Below are 3,912 nucleotides of genomic sequence, written 5' to 3'. Positions count from 1 at the left end.
CCAATGAGAAAAAACCCTACAGTAATCCATATCGTTAAAGAGTTTAATCAAAATATTTCGTTGGTTTAAAACAGTAACATAACAATCACCATTAAGTTTGAGGTTGAAGAAGAAATTTCTAATATCATCAAAAGATGGCCTCTGGCCAGGGAATTTACCAACAAGGGCGAATTGAAAAGGAACAACAAGAGAGAGGATGTCTACTTCCGAAATCCATAAGGCTGGCATACCCCGGTGGAAAGAAACTTTAAGGTCAGGAAAAGAGACGGAAGAAGGAGACACACCAGATAAAGAATCTTTAAAAGAAAGAGAGGAAGATACATTCAAAAAATCAGGATCTCTAAATCGGGGAGGCGCCATAAATCTGAAAAAAAAAAAAAAAGAAAAGAAGAAGGAACTTCCCTGAAGCACATGAGGTGCACAGCCAGGCGAGAGTGAGGACGGAGTAAAACAGCACATTCAGGTGCGATAAAGAGCCGCAAGAGGCAGCTAGGGCAAAGCTCTAGTACACCCCAGAGGCAACGAAAGAGAAACCATCAAGGGGATGGTATTTACGGAGGAGCTTTAATTTGGGACACCTTAGAGATGAATATAGGGGTTTTATGTCAAATTTTTTATTTTTTATTTTTTAACTAACAATATTCCATTAAAGGAAAAAGATACAATAAAAGACCACCCTGGACTACATCAATAAAATTATAATGAAAGAAAAAAGAAGCAAGTCAAATTGATAAATGGATGGGGAACATCAGAAATATGCAGACTCAGACCAACACTTGGTTGCCAGAATGGGGCCATCCATGGGGGAGAACATAATCCAAAACGAGAAGTAGCCAAATCACTAAAACGAGCCACCTAGGTTGCCAACCAACCTTGGCCATCAACGACGCTTGCAACAAAACTGCTTCCTCATCGTCCATTCCGAATCGAACCGAACTAAGCAACCAAAGCAATAAAAACTAGAAAAAACACACAAGAAGAAAATTGTCTTTTCTTGGATTTTTGTTTACGTTGCGAAATAAACTTATCAAGCGAACCCGTTTCGATATTTGTATTAACCTCCCCACTGGCAATCGACATGTCATCATGCAACTAATCACATTGCCACCTATCCGAATGGGAAAACAAATTAGCATTTGAGATGACCGAAGTAGGCACCTCCATAAGGGGCACCTCCACACCTGCCTCCCCAACAAAAGCAACAGCTTGCTCACTAGACTTGCCAACAGTCAAAACCCCATCCTCTACGTAACTGGGACTTTCATTAAAATTCACACAACAGTTGATATCTGACACAGCTACAGTGGGAAGAACCACATTAGGGGAAACGACATCATCCACACCACCATACACCACCAATTCATCATCAACACAATAAGCAGTGACATTAACAACATGAGAGGGGACATGAGAAGATCGAACCAACCTGACATTAATAGGGGAATCCAGCACAACAGCAAATTCAACCACCACAATGGGAGACCCTCCCAAAGATGGCAAAACAGGAGAAACTGTAACAGTAGAAACATGATAATTAGAAGGCACAGGCAAACCATTCACAGCAGAATGAACACCAATAATATCGGCTGGAGCCACAGGGATCGATGGGATCACCACAGGCCACCCTCCCCCATCGAATTAGAAGATAGAGGCAAGGCAGATGAATCAAGATTAGGGTGAAGAATCCTACAACCAGCCTTCGAATGCCCAAAAGGAAACTCTTCAAAAACCACATATTGAACATATCCAATGTTATCCGGGCCAATCCAAATGTTGTCAGGGTACTGTTTGGGCACATCTAGTTCAATCAAAATGCACGCAATAGATGGACATGAACCGTGGAGGTCGCATTATCAGTTTTCAAGGGTTTACCAAAGACCGAGCCTAAGCCATGAAGAATAAGCGGGGCGAACGAATGAGGCCAAAGGTTAGGAAAGGAAATCCAGATGGGGATGACTAGCGATTAAATCTCAATATCCAAGGTAGGTGGCCATTTTATCAATTTAATATAACAATTACTTACAAAATACGACTTATGAGCAAAGACTCTACAGTAATCCAAATCATTAAAGAGCTTAATCAACATGTTCTGTTGGTTAAGGACAATGACAGAAACATCGCCATTTAGCTTAAGCTTGAAAAAGAAATTCCTAATGGCATCAAGGGATGGCCTTCGGCCAGGGAATTTTCCAACCAGAGCAAATTCGAATGGAGCGGCTAGAGACTGGATATCTGCCTCCGAAATCCACATAGATGGCAAACCTCTATGCGAAGAAATCTTAAGTTCAAGAAAGACAATGAAAGAAGGCAAAGAACCAGAAAGAGTATCCTTAAACGAAAGAGAAGAGGATTCAACCAAAAAATCAGGATCCCTAAAACGGGGAGGCGCCATAAAACCAGAAAAAAGAAAACGATGGTGAAAATAGCAGAATAATAAGGAGAATGAACTTCTTTGAGGCACTCGAGGAGAAGCACCCAGCACAAAATGCGAAGAAGAGGCCACAAGGGGTAGTTAGGGCGATGCCCTAACACACTCCCGGAGAGCGAGAGAGAAACATCGTGAAAATAAGTCAAATTTTTTTTTTTATTAATTTTGGCATTTGGGCCAATTAGGGCAAACTCATGCACACAACAGATACAAAAGCTTCAAACTCAAGACCTCTTAGTAAATAGCCGAAGCTCTCAACCAACATATCAAAGTGATTGAGGCTTCGTTTGGGACGGCTTTTTAATGCTTCTTAAAGCAATTTTTTAATACCAAAATTAAAAATTTTGTACTTCAAAGCTGCTTTAAGAAGCAACAAAATCCCAAACAAAACTTAAGTTACATAAACCATGCCAACTATGACTTTAACATTCTAGAAATTTTGACCCACAAATCAAACCGTTGTGGAATGTTGTTGCAGCACATTGCAATCACAGCGGTCGTGCAATGATTTTAAAATTTAGTCAAGAAAATTTGTGGTAGGTAAAACCATCAAGAAAGGATTAATTTTGTGTTGCGATAGCCTTATTTTTTTTTATGGTGAATTAAGTTATTAAACAAATATAATAATGTAATATTATTTATCATTGTAATTTAGTTTTATTATCTTATATTTTAAATTTCTATTCCTTTATAAAGGCAAAACATAGAATACAAAGTGCTGTATTAACAATTTTTCTTCTTTACTACGGAAGGAAGCGATGAGCTGCAGAATTCACCCATCCGATCTCGGCGCCGGCGTCTGCGCCTGCTGCCTACGCGAACGACTTTCCAACCTCTTTGCCGCTCACCCAGATAATGGTGCCGCGCCATCACCGGCGATCAAACAGAAGCCGGAGCCCTGCGCTGCCCCGCTACTCTGTTCTCGATCCGGACCTCACGACTCCTTCGCCGCCGATGACTGTCACGGAAACCGCAAACCATGCCCCAATAAGGCGATATCCAATTCTATCGTTCCCAAACCCTCGGTATCTAATTCATGGCACTCGGCACTAATTCTATGGCAGAGGAAGAAGAATAAGAAGAAATCGACGCAGACCTCGCCGGGCGCTGAGGAATTCTCCCGTGGGAGAACGAAGAAGCCGCACATACGGCCGGTGAACGCAAGAGGAATGTCTCCGGCGTCGATTGACCAAACGGAAGAGGAAGACGGACGTCGTCTCTCTGCGAATTCGTCATTGAGACGAAAAGCACAACGGCAACAGAGTCCCTGCAAGTTATCTAGTTATGCGCTGTGCCTGAACCCGCTAATGCGGCCGAGTCCCGGCAATCAACGGAACCATGCTTTAGAGACAGTGTTCACCGGCGAGCCCCGGGGAACCTTTAATCCGCGTTGCAGCGGGGCCGGAGCAGCTGTCCCTGACGCCTGCTCCGGTCTGGTGCCGAATCGGTCGAGGAAGCTTGTGGATTTGGGTAAGGTGTGGTGA

At 42.7% G+C, this 3,912-nt stretch overlaps 1 protein-coding gene across 1 annotated transcript; it reads left to right on the top strand.

The window, feature by feature from the left end:
* The first annotated feature begins 3,186 nt into the window (after positions 1–3,186).
* Positions 3,187–3,912, top strand: LOC110099551. Its single transcript, XM_020826747.1, has one exon. The coding sequence runs from the start codon at positions 3,187–3,189 to the stop codon at positions 3,910–3,912; it is 726 nt and encodes a 241-aa protein (XP_020682406.1).

Source organism: Dendrobium catenatum, unplaced genomic scaffold (assembly GCF_001605985.2).
Source record: "Dendrobium catenatum unplaced genomic scaffold, ASM160598v2 original_scaffold_62511, whole genome shotgun sequence".
Classification (NCBI taxonomy): domain Eukaryota; kingdom Viridiplantae; phylum Streptophyta; class Magnoliopsida; order Asparagales; family Orchidaceae; genus Dendrobium; species Dendrobium catenatum.
The sequence above is the reverse complement of the archived record's forward strand: the minus strand, read 5'-3'. Positions and strand labels throughout refer to the sequence as shown.